At 37.1% G+C, this 15,140-nt stretch overlaps 1 protein-coding gene across 1 annotated transcript in view; it reads left to right on the top strand.

The window, feature by feature from the left end:
• LOC149771384 (intraflagellar transport protein 122 homolog) overlaps positions 1–15,140 on the top strand; it is a 96,644-nt gene that overhangs the window by 27,085 nt on the left and 54,419 nt on the right. The window contains exons 6-8 of the mRNA XM_089948532.1: positions 4,792–4,867; positions 5,793–5,984; positions 9,787–9,925. Coding sequence (XP_089804658.1) covers positions 4,792–4,867; positions 5,793–5,984; positions 9,787–9,925 — 407 coding nt within the window. The remainder of the gene's footprint in view (positions 1–4,791; positions 4,868–5,792; positions 5,985–9,786; positions 9,926–15,140) is intronic.

The raw sequence follows: 15,140 nt of genomic DNA, 5'->3' as shown, positions 1-15,140 counted from the left end.
ACTTTAAAATTGACGTTAGAAAATGACAAGGTTTTTATAATTTATTTGTGTATGACTATAATGAAACAACAAGGCTGGTTCATCATTGATCTGTGGTCTTCACCTTAGCATGTACTCAGATATAATTTTTGTTGGATAAGAAAACATCACAGGGCTTCTGAACTCATTTTAAAATGCACCTTTTTTTTGTTGCAGTGGCGGACTTAATAAGAAGAACTAATTAGTGATAATTAATGATTATGTTCTGTGAGGGCGTTTGTCCAGTTAATAACACCAGTAGATATTGTAATGACAGTATGAAAGCTTATGCATAAATCATTGTATTTTCTTATCAACAATTCATTGTTAATTTTTGTAAAAACAAAATGGCTATACAGTATCTTTGATCTTTTTTGCAAACATAAATCTTCTTAGTAGAAATGTTATGTCTGATAATTTAATGGATTTTAAAAAAATACAATGTGATATGTACGAAAAATGTACATTTAAAATAATTATACGTTTGGTAACTGGATTATATACCAAAAATTAAAGGGTAAAAAAAATACATGAGGATTTATCTATGAGTAGTACTCCCTTATTTCAGTAGTAGGTCATTATAGCCCAAATTTTATGGTTCACTGGCTAATTGGGTTACATGTTCATTTACCCAGGCACTGTTCATGCTAGAATCTTGAAATTGATATTGATGTACATATCTGTTACTACCACACTCTTGCAACCTCTTTTACTGGCTTGGATTAAGTGATTTTGTGTCATGCTATATGCATACCATCCTATGTAGAATCGTAACACTTTGGGAATGGATGCAACTTGGTAAGTTTAACATCGGATTCCATTTTTGCCACAAATGGTCTCTGAAACCTATGTTTTATGCCCAGTGACTTTCTTCAAATTTTGTTTTAAATGTTAATTTCTTGGGTGCTGTTTGTGTTCCAATCATGAAACTTGATAATTGGATGCACTGTGACACACATGACACTTCTCCAGCAACTGGCATAGTGAGAAGATCATGTCTACAGTTGACCAGCCAGCTTGGAAGCCACACTGGGACTCTGGGTAGATGCATGAGGCTAGGGTCTGCAAGCACGTCAAGGCGACACGGTCAAAAACCTTTCCATTGATGCTGAGGAGGGAGATGCCCCAGTAGTTGTTGCAGTCGCTATGTTCTACTTTGTTCTTGTACAAAGTGACAATGTTGGCATCATGCATGTCCTGGGGGATGTGTCCCTGTTCCCAGCAGATGCAGAGGAGTACATGCAGGGGCTGGAGCAGTGCTGATTTCCCATTCTTGAGGACTTCAGGCAGAATGCCATTGCTTCCAGGAGCCTTCTCACAGGCAAGGCAATCAATGGCTTTTCCAAGCTTTTCCAGGGTGGGTAGTGTGCCTAGTTCCTCCATGACTGGCATGTCTGGGATGGCGTCCAGGGTGGTGTTGGTGACGACATTTTGGGTTGCATACAGCTTGAGATAGTGCTCAACCAAGCGCTGCAACTGTTTCGCCTGGTCCGTGATGACTTTGCTCATGTTGAGCTTGAGGGGGGAGTTCTTGGAGGTAAGGGGCTTGTTGCCTTCTTGATACCCTCATATATGCCTCTTGCATCCCTGGTGTCTGTATACTGGTGCAGAGGTTCAGCCAGGAGTTCGCACAGAAGCAGCTGGGTGTTGTTCCTGCCAGTCCTGAGGGCTTGTAGTGTACTAGGGCTAGGTTGTGTGATAGGAGGGCTTTCCTCTTCGCCTCAGTCATGGGCTCCATCTCCTCCCAGTTGGCCTCATACCAGGTCGGCATTTTTGTGTTCTTTCTTCCTATAGGCAGTGATGGATGAATTGTACACAGCGTCATGAAGGTGGGACCACTTGAAGTTGATTGTGTCATCAGGTGACACTTTGGTGAGAGCTTCCAGCAGTTTGCTGATGAACTGCTGTGTTTTCTCTGGGTTGCTTGCACAACAGGTGTTGATACGTTGGCAACCCTTCTTGGCATGGTGCAGATTCTTGGGTATTATTCGCACCTTGCTGGCCATGACCAAATGGTGTGTGTCACAGTTGGCACTGTGGTAGATGCAGGTGAGGACACGGGCTAATTCCACACACCTGGCAATGACCAGGTCTAGCCAGTGCCAGTGCTGGGAACGTGGGTGTCTCCATGACACATGGTGGATGTCCTTGCATTTGAAGGTGATGGTCACACATTAGCTGTGGGAGCAGCACATGTCCAGCAGTCGCTGACCATTCTCATTGATCTTGCCCCTTATGTGAGAGCCGAGACAGATGGACCCGGCCTTGTGGTCAGCTCCCTCTCTAGCATTGAAGTCTCCTAGTAGGTAGAGGCCTTCATTGTTAGGGATACTGGATATTGCCTGATCCAGAGCCTCATAAAACTTGTCTTTCTCCTCGTGGGTGGAGCAGAGGGTTGGGGCATACATGCTGAAGATGTTGGCTGGTCTTGAGGATGTTGACAGCCAGAGGGCAAGGATTCTCTCAGTACCTGATGACACCATGCTGCCTAGGTTCATCCGAGGGCTTTCCTTGCCAAAAGAAGGTGTAGTTGGTTTCCCTGATGGTGACACTGTTGGCCAGTTGGGTCTTCTGGAGGCAGGCAATGTCGACGTTCAATCGGGAGAGTTCTCTGTCAATGACAGCAGTCTTCCATGCATAGTCAATCTGCTACAGGTCAGCAGTGAATCCAGGACACATGGTCTTGATGTTCCAGCTTATGAAACAAAGAGCTAGAGTCTTCTTCTTCTTTGAGTCTTGCCTTGTGTGGAGAATGTAGCCCACATGTCAAGATGGTTCTCTAAGCTCCACACACCCAGTGAAGCAGGCAGGCCATGGTGGGAAGCACCTTACTGACTGGAGGCAGCCCAGCTTGAGGTGGGCAGTAGCTGTCCAGTAAGACATGTTGATCTCTCCCACCATCGGAAGCAACCCCCTGGCACCAAGGTTTATGCCAATTGAGCTTAGACTTAGAACCAGTAAACTGCTACTTCCCATGTTGTGCCCATGCCTTACAACATTGCTGAAGTGTCCTCTCCAGTGGAGCTACAAAGCCTGGGCAGGGTGGTATGGAGAATCAGCTGTTGCCCATGCAGCAGAACCCCCCTTTCCATGCAGCTGGTGGACCCAAGGGAGTAATGAATGCTGATACAGCTTGGCACCAGTGACGTTGCAGGAGTTGCCGGAATGACGTTGAAGTCAATGTCAGACTGCCTTAGGAATTCTGTCTCTGGATTTTCTGTTGGGGTTTACTCCTTTAGGCTTTCCCATGAGTGGGTATAGCTGCAAGGCAGCACTGGTTTGGAATCGGTGTTTTCCTTCTCCTAGATGAGCTACCATCCAAGGTTTATGAGCCCCATTTACCCAAAGCGACTGGTTTTAAGGCACCAGTGGCCTGCATTCACCCATTTTCCTGTTGTTGGAAATATGGTTCACCAGATTTCGAAGCTAAGCTACTCTTGAAGGCCTAAAACTGGATTTTAGTTGACAGAGGCGATCAGAGATGCAAGCTGTATAGAGCATTTCTGGAGGAGTGGGGCACTTGTCTCCCACTCCCACCCTGGCAATGTCAACCTTGGACCACAAGAACCTTATATACATAACTAATATCACTTTTCAATGAATCGCCATGATACATTTACAATGTTACAGATTTAAAAATGAACATGCCAACAAATCAGTCAGCTCTTGCAATTTTATTTAAAGAGTTATTGCCCAGTTTTATCCAGTAACTGAATGCAGTTTAAGACAGAATATTGAGATGCACTTTCTCTTATCATTTTTTTATGGATTATTGTGAAACTTTGTACATATTATGAAAAATCTTCGTGATTCCATGATTTTTATAAGAGTTATTGTCCTTTTGGTCTCACAGCTGGATGCATTGTATGACAGAATTTTATGAATGCAAATATTCTTGCAGATTTTAGTGGACTGCAGTGAATCTTAGTACATATCATGCTCATCATCAAGAGATATGACAAAGCATTAGACTTACAGCATTTTCAGAAGAGAGCAAATTGGTCACCACTCTAGTTTTAATAGACATTCAGTGCTTAAATGTTTAATGGTCTCACATTTAAGTATTTATTGAAAAAATGTTTTGACTGGAAAGAAGTTCTATTTTTGATCAGTCTCTTGGTACACGTTTAAACCATACCACAATGTGAATGGATGTACACAAATCTGCCCTGACATAATACAGATCAGGGTATACATGTACATACATTGCTGTTTCTGCTTATAATTATGATAAGAGTAGCATAGATCCTGATTTGAAGCTTTTAGATCCAGAATTGGAAGCTTTCAGATCCTGATTTGAAGCTTTTAGATCCAGATTGGAAGCTTTTAGATCCTGATTTGAAGCTTTTAGAACCAGATTGGAAGCTTTTAGAGCCAGATTTGAAGCTTTTAGAGCCAGATTGGAAGCTTTTAGATCCTGATTGGAAGCTTTTAGAGCCAGATTGGAAGCTTTTAGAGTTAGAATTGAAGCTGCATTATATGACAAAGATTTCAGTCTACATTGCAGTTTGGTGCACGTCATTTAGGGTATTTCAGAGTTTGTAAATTAATAAAACTGCTATATTTTTGTAAATTTACAGTCACATGGGAAGTTTTAAGATTCAGAACTAAACTGATTTTTATTTAATTTATCTCTAGAGAATAAAATAAACATTGTGCACAGTGAAAATGTTGAATAATGGTGTGTTGACTACATTTAAAATGACTTAAAAATGAAAGTTTTGTTATTCTGACAGTTCAGTTCATTTGAAGACTTGCTTTTATTTGTTTCAGAGATGAACCATATGATGTTTTGGCAGTAGCTGACTGGGGACAGAGACTCTCATTTTACCAGTTATCTGGAAAACAGGTTGGGCAAATGAGTTATCTTTCATGTTTTGATGGTTGACTGGAGTGTTAAAGACCTTAATGTCAAATTCTTTTATTTTGAAAAATGATTTCAAACTCAAATTCCTTAGAATTAATGCTGTTGCAGAAATTTCAGTTAAAATACATTAGAACTGTGTTTATCTAATCTCCCCATCATCCAAACATATCCCCTAGCTTTGTCACTACAATTGGCAATATCCATACATCCAGGCTCTGACAAAGCCATGCTAAATGGATGACTCCAGATTAGTCCAGATTTAAGGACTTGAGTTGTAATATATTTTTGTTTACATAAATTTTACATAAAAATGATTGAAACCTTGGTTGCCCTTACGCAGAAAGATTTTTTTTGTTCTGTACACTAAATCAGCTTTATTTCAGTGATATTATTGGCTTTCTTGATTACCTTTCATTCAGTTGCCATCTGAAGTAACCATGCTAATAAATTATTTCCGTAAGAAATTTCCAACTTTGAGAAGAATGTTTTTTATATAAAAAAACTAGCATATTTATCGTCAAAGTGATAGCAAAGAACTATTTAAGGTACATTGTTTATTTTTTAATATATGACAGTACTTTTTCCATCATTAAGAATGTTAGGAAGGGTAACCCAAATGATTTGCCTCTCCTTTTTCTGATGTGTGAAAAAGCCAGTTTACTCAAGACTATAAATGCAATTACATATTGTGTACTATGAAATACGTATAAGAGAGGCAACAGAGAGAAATACACAACAACAGCCAAGCTGGGGTGTTCATATGATAATGATTTGAACCTGTACCTATCTATGGAGGTGGGGTGGAGTGTAATCTGATATGAATTTCATTAAGTTCAGTCTTGGAAAATGTGGTTGTCTTATAAAGGTTGGTGTTTTAAAGCAGGTTTGACTGTATATTGTTTTTTAGATTGGCAAGGACAGACAGCTAGGTTGTGATCCTTGCTTTGTCAACTGGTTTTCTAAAGGAGAATATGTGGTGGTAGGGGGATCCAACAAACAATGTAACCTGCACACAAAGGAAGGGGTCAAATTAGGGATCATTGGAGAACAAAGTTCCTGGGTTTGGTGTGCAGCTGTCCGGCCAGACTCGAGCTATGTGGTAAGTTATTATGTTCTATTTACCCAGGTGTAACATGCATTCATCTGCAAACAAGCCAATGTGGTTCATTTTACTACTAATGATGATTTTGAACAAGCATATATGACGGCAGATCAAGGTCTGTATGGTTCATTATTCTACTAAATAAATGATGATTTTGAACTAGCAGATTTGACAGCAGATCAGGGTCTGTGTGGTTCATTATTCTACTAAATAAATTATGAATTTGAACAAGCAGATGTGACAGCAGATCAGGGTCTGTGTGGTTCATTATTCTACTAAATAAATTATGAATTTGAACAAGCAGATGTGACAGCAGATCAGGGTCTGTGTGGTTCATTATTCTACTAAATAAATGATGAATTTGAACAAGCAGGTGTGACAGCAGATCAGGGTCTGTGTGGTTCATTATTCTACTAAATAAATGATGATTTTGAACAAGCAGATGTGACAGCAGAGCAGGGTCTGTGTGGTTCATTATTCCACTAAATAAATGATTTTGAACAAGCAGATGTGACAGCAGATCAGGGTCTGTGTGGTTTATTTTTACCAATAATGATTTTGAACAAGCAGCATTTATCCAGATGGGACAGCATCTCAGAGTCTGTGTTGTTCATTTTACTACTACAGACCATCATGTAAAATGCAACATAGACAACAGATCAGGGTCTGTGTGGTTCATTTTACTACTAATAATGATACTGAACAAAAGCATAGACCCTAATGTGTCCACACATTATGAAACGACAGGTCTTAGCTGCAAAGTCTTTCAAAAGTAGGTAGTTGACTTATTATCAGAAAAAAATGTCTAGTAAATATTTGTCAATGCTTAGTACATGTGGAACATATAAGCAGGTATGGGCTTCGCATGAAATAAATATAGTATACATGAGTAAGTACTGAATTTATTGTCTTAAATGTATTAGAGGACTGCAATATATATGTATCAGTTTTTAAGTGTCAGCAGCAGTGGCATCAAGAACTTTAGATTTTTTCCTCAATTTGTCAAGTAGTTGGGGTATATGATCAGTGGAACATAGTGTTTGCGGATTCTTGTTTTATAAAGTGGGACATTTTAACACTTAAATTCCTGTGACTGAAAAATAGAAGTAACTTGAAAAGTCATCTTTTCTGAATTATACTTGTACTTGTCAGAGAAAATATTGGACATACATTCAGGTTTCATATGGTTTCTTAACCTTTTTAATTTGCAGTTGTTTGATATTATAAAAAATTTATACTACCTTGTTGAACAGAAAGACAAATTATAAAGCATTACATGCATAAGACAGAAACACAGGGAATTCTTGTTAATTTGATTTCTTTTTTACAAAATGTCTTTTAAGAGGTTAGATTTAGGACTAGTTGGCCTGGTGTCAGGATAATGTGACTCTGTGGGACATTGTGCTACGTGTCTGTGGCATGATGCCCGAGTGCTAGACATCACTATAAACTGCCACACTGCAGACATTGTAGCGATATGACTGAAAAATTGTAAAAAAAACTACGTTAAAAATCCTAATCACACACACACACACACACTGTCTTAGAATTGTATTTATTGTGAATTTACATTTATTCATTGGGAATCATTATTCAGTTGCTGCAATTTCAGTAAGAATATAATGAACTAATAAAAAAGAACTAATCTATGAACAGGAAAAGACCCTCCCTCCCTCATCAATAGCAGCTGGAAATATAAGTACCAATACTGATTTTTGCAGACCTTTGAGAGTATGATACCTTAAAAAAGATAATAAATTCATTGTTTGTAATAAATTTTCTTCATGAGTCTTTTAATAAGCTTATTAATTTTGATTCAGTATTAATAGAGGTAAAATAAGTTGGAAATTGAATGTCTTAATTAATGGGGTTTCACTTTTCTTGAAAAATTCAAAGAACTCTTGAAGAAAAAGATACTGCCATGGAACAGTCAGTTAATAATTTAGCCTTGCCTCATGCAGTCATTTAAGATAATTAGGTGCAATAAGTTATTATGAAGCACAAGATTTAGATATGAAAAAATAGCAAAGCTCATCTCTCAATTTATAATATATATTATGGATTCATTTATTTCTATAAGTTTGTGGAGATGTCTGTGACATGTTAGAAAGTTCCTTTTGGTACACACACACACCATAATGTGGACAATATAATGTGATGATGTCTATTTTGTTTCCACACAATAACTTGAGTTGCCCAACACAATTAGCATACCTTGCTTTTGGGGTAAGGAAGAAACCTTTTGATTTGGGGGTCAAAATGATAAAGGTAAGATCACTAAAACTGAAACAAGAAATATGATTTCCGTTCAATAACATTAGTCCTACATCACAGACCTGGACTGAACATTGTGGTAGAAGCTTTTATAAGTTTGTGATTAACTGATCTAAGATCAGGGTTACTTTGGCAAAAAGATTTTAAAATTTTTTTTTGAGATAAAGAAACATCAGGGTAATATATATCATGATATATAAGAATCAAATTTGAGAAAATAAAGAAAATTGAAGAGTTGTCTCTCCAATAAAAGTATTAAAGATTTCCATGTTTTTCTTTTATATCTTTAATACCATCCATCTGCTTGATATTAGTTATCTGACTGGTTTCCATATGCAGAAAGAGAAACCACCTGTCTCAGTAACCAAGATCAGAAAATTATTTTTTGTTGGATATGGTTCTATGAAATGATAAATGAATCATCTATTGAACATTTCTGTTTTTTGCTACCAGTTTAGAAATGAAATATGATTTGTAATTTGTCATTACAAAAACATAACTTGTGATCCCATAATGCTTGGCTAAGATCAAAAATGGCTAACAAAATCTTCCATGTAAAGTTCTCAGGTGTGGCTCCTGTCTGGAAATATTTTGGGTTTCTTGGGTCAAATAATTGTGATGTCACTGTACAGTTGATTTTAAAAAAGTCAGTTATGCATAATCTGCAAAATGTTCATGATATGATTAGCAATATAGACATTTCATAAAAAGAAAAATACACACAGTAGGAGTCTGTATCATGTTATGTGTTGCATTGTCACTCCTGTATCACAGTATGTATTGCATTACCTGCTAACTGAATCATACACATTGTGTTTTGTGTTGCATTGTCACTCCTGTATCACAGTATATATTGCATAGCCAGCTAGCTGTATCATACACATCACGTTATGTGTTGTATTGTCACTCCTGTATCACAGTATGTATTACATTGCCTGCTAACTGTATCATACACATTGTGTTATGTGTTGTATTGTCACTCCTGTATCACAGTATGTATTGCACAGCCAGCTAGCTGTATCATACACATCATATTTTGTGTTGTATTGTCATTCCTGTATCACAGTATGTATTGCATTGCCTGCTAACTGTATTATACACATTGTGTTATGAGTTGCATTGTCACTCCTGTATCACCTGTATTGCATAGCCAGCTAGCTGTATCATAAACATCATGTCACTTCTGTATCACAGTATGTATTGCGTTGCCTGCTAACTCTATCATACACATCATGTTATGTGTTGTATCGTCACTCCTGTATCACCGTATGTATTGCATTGCCTGCTAGCTGTATCATACACATTGTGTTATGTGTTGCATCACATCACAAATAACATGATATGTATCATATCATGCCCAAGTTGGCTACACACAGCTCAGCTTCATGGAGTACAATTAAACACATGGCAGGTGTAATATACAGTTCAAATTACTCATGTTTTTGTTAGGAGATATTTGTTTATTTGTTTGTTGTTGCTCAGTGTAAATAATTGATTGGTATAATGTTATCTTTTCTACAATTAGGCTGTAGGATGTCAGGATGGTACAATTGCCTACTACCAATTGATCTTCAGCACAGTTCATGGTCTATACAAGGACCGTTATGCCTTCAGGGACAACATGACAGACGTCATTATACAGCATCTTATCACTGATCAAAAAGGTATGACCCAAGTCACAATGAGTCCAGTAACATCATTGCTCTTACACAAGTCACAATGAGTCCAATAACATCATTGCTCTTACACAAGTCATAATGAGTCCAGTAACATCATTGCTCTTACACAAAAATAACTCAGTATCTAGTTTGCTTACAGGATACATATAAATATATTGACCATTTTCTAGTGAAACCTGTAAGTTGCTACGTATTTACACTCTACATAAGTAATCACAAAACCAGGCGGCAGGGGTAAATGTCAGTTTGGGCCGGAATGTTGAGTGCAGTGGAGTGATGTTCCTTTTTCTGGTAGCCCCAAGCAGGCTAATAGATGTATACTTGACCAGATGCACACTTTTGATTACTGTATGTTACAGGAATTCTCATTTGAAATAAAATTTCAGAAATTAGTTGAATTGTTAAAGATTGTTTATTATTTTTTTACAAGCCTTGGAGAGCAAAAGATGGAATTAATTCATTGATTTTCATACATTTCATTTGAAATTAACATAACAGTGAGAATCTTCTTAATGTATGAACAACACATTTTTAAAATAAACATTTAAAAATGGCATTTGTTTAACCAAAGATTAACTTGGACCTTGCCGACTTTAAACACTTATTTGGGACATCTTGATGAGACACTTACCTGCTGTGACATCATACACAGTATTCTATTCTAAATGTAGACAATCTGAAATGGCTCCAAGCAATACCATGCTGATGACATCTTCATGTATCAAATTATGGTAAATCAGCACCAGTCTTGAACAATCAAAACATTTTTGTCAGGAATCTTCAGACAGCCATAAGATGAGTAGGATCAGCTTATTCTAGGCTTATTTTCCCACTCACCATGACTTTACAGTGGATGACTAGATCACAGGATTTTTCACAATTGACATGTATGTTATCATTATGTTCTGCATTACTGGAGTTATGGCTCATGATCTTTCATAATAGCTCTTAATCATTATCAAAATTTGGATGTGTTCACTTGTCAACATTTATTGTTATCAGTTAGTGGAGTAATGTTCCCATTTTGTCAGACACACCTTCTTTGTCATCATTTAGTGGAGTTATGATTAGATGCACCTATTATTATTATTGTTATTATTATTATTATTATTATTATTATCATCTCACCCAGCCAAAAGCCAAGTGAGTTTATGATATAGCCTATTATCTGTTGTGCATGGTCCATGGTCCATTGTGCATGGTCCATTGTGCATTGTCCATTGTGCATGGTCCATTGTGCATGGTCCATGGTCCATTGTGCATGGTCCATTGTGCATTGTCCATTGTGCATGGTCCATTGTGCATTGTCCATTGTGCATGGTCCATTGTGCATGGTCCATTCATCAACACTTGCTTGTGAACAAGATAGGGCTTATATTACTGATCAGATTTTGTTTAGATGTTCTGTGTTAGCTTGTATTATCAAGATCTAAGATGCATTAATTTATTGGTGACAGCCATGCATATTAATGAATGAATTTTTCCAGAGATCAGGTTTTGATCAGATTTGGTATGTAAGCTTGTATCATGAAGGTCTCTGATGAATTCATTAATGGGGCAGATCCGTGTATTTCAATGAGGATCCAGGCTAAATAGATGGGATTCAAACCCACGGTCTTGAGTTCATCACCTTAAACATTAAGCCACCTCAGCTTCCTTGGGTGTGGGTCTCAGTGGTTTCCAATTTCTTTTTTATATACTTTAACCTGACATTTACAGGAAGTTACATGACCTGCATAAATGTATATTGGGTTCAGATTTCTAGGTAATTGTCCAGAAGTAGAATGGGTTACACTGACACTATGAGTATGGAAAGCCCAAGGATAACAAAAATGCAGAGCAGTAATCATTGAGTACAGAAACCCCTGAGAACAAATCTCAACTTATTGCAATACAGGAAACCCTGAGTATGGACATCCTGAATACACATACTAAGAGAGGAAACCTCAGGTCCAGAAATCTCAAGTACACATCTCAAGACAGGAAATTGCACTGAAACCCCAGATACACATTGCAACTGTGTTTAGATATGTAAGGTAGAAATGAATAGGAAAGTCATCATTCGGTCCAACTCGTATCTGGGTTATTGGCATTACTAGTTGTCCTATCAGTGGGATTGGAGAGTTTCCACACACCGCACAAATGGCACATCAAGAGATTGTATCCTAACATACATGTTTTTCTCACATGCCTGAAAAAAATGCACCGCAACATGGCTGATATTAATTGACTTCATCAACAATTACGCAACTCTTAGTAACAAATAATGGCTTACACATCTCGTGATGTGTACTTGGCATTTCTATACTCACTGATTTCTTCCTTGTGAAAGTTCCAATTTGTACTCCACCGGTATGATGGCAAAAAGGGTCTATGCTTGTAAATTTGTACATTTGGTGGTGGGCTGAGTAGACATGGGGATTTCCCATAGAGACCCCTTAAAGTAGTACTACTTCAGATTGATTTCAATCTTAATCGGCCACCGTCTCCAAAACTAGCATTTTGTAATTGCATGACACACTATCCTTTAGTTATCATTATTATTATTGTAATTATTATTTTATCCCAATCAGGTTCTGTATTTTTTTATTTATGAGGTCACAGATACACATCAATATTTTGGGGCGTTATAGCCTCTGAGGGTGTGCAGTATTGTTTACCCCCAATAACTTACTTGATTGAGTTTTAGCAAATGGTTTTCATATTGAATCTGACCATGAGCCTTATATATATCATTTGGGTACACTCCATAGTTTTCATAAACATTTACTTCTGCACATGTCTGTCATCTGTGTAAGGTACCATTATAGCAATAAATACTGCAAAATAGCATGATTTTTTTTATCATGTACTCTTGAAGAAACCTTCTCTATCAGTATAGCTGGGGTTTTCCCCCAGATTTACTGCTGCACTTGTTTCAATGCAGACCAACATATTGGTCTACAATTATAAGGTAGAGATTTACATTTGGTTTTCATTTCCTTTCTTGAACAAAATTTTTGAGACAGTTTAAAAAACTAAACATTTTAAATTTCATTTTAAGGATACAGTAACACAAATTTTCTGTCTAAAATGGGCATTCACTGTGAATGGATAGGTTTTGCATTTTAGTCATACAGAGCAAGACACCTGTGTTGTATGGTACCAACAAACTGCTTGTATATATTTTGAAATTTTAAATTAAAATTATTGTGATTGATGCATACAGTTTAGTGTAGATTTTTAAGGACAAACTTTCACTTAAGTTTTACTGTCTTGATCATTTGAATGCAAAAATTTTGTACTAGTTTTGGGGTATTGTTCTTTAATCAGTTAGAATGAATTATTACTTAGTATAATTTTGTGATGTGTCTAATGCTTCTCTGATGTATCTTTCTTGACCTGATTTGTATTTTGTATATGTTTAGGCCTGATAGATGTTCAGGAGCCTAGATTTCAATTTTTAGCACAATTGCTGAATGAAAAACCTGAGGGGTCATGGGATAGAATTAATGCACTGGCTGCCAGGGAGGTCAGGAAAGACCTTGGGCTTCAGGAAAGAAATCCCTACCATGGCATAGGTTTTTTTTTACATTGGCCTGTTTATTTTGTTACTGTTTGAAAGTTCTTACTAATAGTTTTACTGTTGAATTTTTTGTTTTTGCCTCATTTATGAATGGTTAGACATATGCATCACTTTCCGCCACTAGCAGCAGTAGTATCAATAAAGCAAAGTTTCTGTCTTCAAGTTTTTGAAAGTCATATGTCTTCTACTTTTGTACCTGTATTCAACTAAATATTTGGTGTAATGTTACCATCTGTGTAACGGTAATCTTAATGCAGTTAATGGGCTAGATATTACATTCCATCGAATGCTTGTCAGTGCTACATCACTGAAATGCAGTTTATGGGCTAGATATTACATTCCATCAAATGCTTGTCAGTGCTACATCATTGAAATGCAGTTCATGGGCTAGATATTACATTCCATCAAATGCTTGTCAGTGCTACATCATTGAAATGCAGTTTATGGGCTAGATATTACATTCCATCAAATGCTTCAGTGCTACATCATTGAAATGCAGTTTATGGGCTAGATATTACATTCCATCAGATGCTTGTCAGTGCTACATCATTGAAATGCAGTTTATGGGCTAGATATTACATTCCATCAAATGCTTGTCAGTGCTACATCACTGAAATGCAGTTCATGGGCTAGATATTACATTCTATCAAATGCTTGTCAGTGCTACATCATTGAAATGCAGTTTATGGGCTAGATATTACATTCCATCTAATGCTTCTCAGTGCTACATCATTGAAATGCAGTTTATGGGCTAGATATTACATTCCATCAAATGCTTGTCAGTGCTACATCATTGAAATGCAGTTTATGGGCTAGATATTACATTCCATCAAATGCTTGTCAGTGCTACATCACTGAAATGCAGTTCATGGGCTAGATATTACATTCTATCAAATGCTTGTCAGTGCTACATCATCGAAATGCAGTTCATGGGCTAGATATTACATTCCATCAAATGCTTCAGTGCTACATCATTGAAATGCAGTTCATGGGCTAGATATTACATTCCATCAAATGCTTCAGTGCTACATCACTGAAATGCAGTTCATGGGCTAGATATTACATTCCATCAAATGCTTCAGTACTACATCACTGAAATGCAGTTCATGGGCTAGATATTACATTCCATCAAATGCTTGTCAGTGCTACATCATTGAAATGCAGTTTGTGGGCTAAATATTACATTCTATCAAATGCTTGTCAGTGCTACATCACTGAAATGCAGTTCATGGGCTAGATATTACATTCCATCTAATGCTTGTCAGTGCTACATCATTGAAATGCAGTTCATGGGCTAGATATTACATTCCATCGAATGCTTCTCAGTGCTACATCACTGAAATGCAGTTTATGGGCTAAATATTACATTCCATCAAATGCTTGTCAGTGCTACATCATTGAAATACAGTTCATGGGCTAGATATTACATTCCATCAAATGCTTCAGTGCTACATCATTGAAATGCAGTTTATGGGCTAGATATTACATTCTGTCAAATGCTTGTCAGTGCTACATCATTGAAATGCAGTTCATGGGCTAGATATTACATTCTGTCAAATGCTTGTCAGTGCTACATCATTGAAATACAGTTCATGGGCTAGATATTACATTCCATCAAATGCTTCAGTGCTACAT

Source organism: Sinohyriopsis cumingii, unplaced genomic scaffold (genome assembly GCF_028554795.1).
Source record: "Sinohyriopsis cumingii isolate HCF-2022 unplaced genomic scaffold, ASM2855479v2 utg001887l, whole genome shotgun sequence".
Lineage (NCBI taxonomy): Eukaryota > Metazoa > Mollusca > Bivalvia > Unionida > Unionidae > Sinohyriopsis > Sinohyriopsis cumingii.
This window is presented reverse-complemented; position numbering and strand designations above follow the sequence as displayed.